This window comes from Poecilia latipinna, unplaced genomic scaffold, assembly GCF_001443285.1.
Source record: "Poecilia latipinna isolate Pla-1442-1.1 unplaced genomic scaffold, P_latipinna-1.0 Scaffold3667, whole genome shotgun sequence".
NCBI lineage: Eukaryota > Metazoa > Chordata > Actinopteri > Cyprinodontiformes > Poeciliidae > Poecilia > Poecilia latipinna.
In genome coordinates this window covers 71,301-72,482 of record NW_015116283.1, presented here as the reverse complement: position 1 = coordinate 72,482, position 1,182 = coordinate 71,301, and the positions used below count along the sequence as shown (strand labels likewise).

At 38.1% G+C, this 1,182-nt stretch overlaps 1 protein-coding gene across 2 annotated transcripts in view; it reads right to left on the bottom strand.

Moving 5' to 3' along the window:
* Nucleotides 1-808: 808 nt before the first annotated feature.
* Nucleotides 809-1,182, bottom strand: part of LOC106941429 (sortilin-related receptor-like) — a 60,572-nt gene continuing 60,198 nt past the window's right edge. The window contains exon 4 of one of the 2 annotated variants that reach the window (XM_015024470.1): nt 809-900. In XM_015024470.1, the coding sequence (XP_014879956.1) occupies nt 829-900 (72 nt within the window). In that variant the 3' untranslated portion in view covers nt 809-828. The remainder of the gene's footprint in view (nt 901-1,182) is intronic. The other variant, XM_015024472.1, reaches the window with a different exon arrangement.

Below are 1,182 nucleotides of genomic sequence, written 5' to 3'. Positions count from 1 at the left end.
AAAAAAAAAAAAAAAAACCATTAATGTGAAAAAAAAAAAAAAAAACCCCGTTTAAAAAAAAAAACAAAAAAAAAAAAAAAAAAAAAAAAAAAAAACGTGTCGGGGCAAAGATTTAAAAGTCTCAACAGTCTCGGCGGTCCATAAATGAAAAGGTAAACCGTTCTAACGTTTAGGAGCACAAATTGCAAAAGTCTGACCACCTCTGAATTTTAACCGGAATCTCAGAACATCCAAGAGAACAAGCACTCAAGCACTCTTTCTGCAGAGTGCATATTTAGATCACAGAGATATCCTTTTCAGATTTAAAAAATAAGCAATGAAATCTTAAAATCAATCCTACAAATAAACAGGCTTTTTACCTGTCAAAAGACAATTGTGCATCCCTAATAAATTTAGTGGATGACGTTAAAATTCACATAAATGGTGGTGAAGTTTTGAGAATGCAAAAGAAAGACATGGGGGTTGACTATAACGGACAATCAACCCCGTCATCTGAATAATCTGGAGCAGAATGTCAACTAAATGTCTTTGTGTCATCTTTAACATTGTTTAACCTGGCCAACTAATTGTCCACATTTACCCTTCTTCAACTCTTTCAGCCATGAAAGCATGACGTATGATGCTGGTGCTGACATAACTGAACCCAGCTGGATTTTCCAACCAAATGTTCTTACATTCCACTGATATTTTCAGGAAGGAAGAATCTCCTCTTTTTTTTCACTGTAAATTCAGAGAACATACCACAGAGCCCAGAACACTCCTCCCATTCACGTTACATTCACACTCCTGTGCAAGGTCTGAACATCACAAACAGAGACAGCTGTTGTCTTACCAAAAGTAGGTCTTCACATGTTCCTGGATCAACACCCACGTCTCCCCAAAGTCGTCTGACTTCCACAGCTATGGAGGTGGAGATGGGTAGGTGAGTGAGGGATAGCGGGGGGAGGCAGAGAAGGAGGAGGAGAAGAAAAAGGGGGATGGTGAATTTCAAAAATGCAGGTCAGACTGATTGCTATGCTCCAGCTCTCACACATATGACAAGGGAAACTGCTTGAGGAAATGCTTGAGCTGAAGGCAGGAAGACAATTATTCAAAGCTTTCTAAAGCTGATTTTCCATTACAAATATGCACAAGTCCTTGTCTATATTCTGCTAATGTAAAAAAAAAAAAAAACTAGTTGGT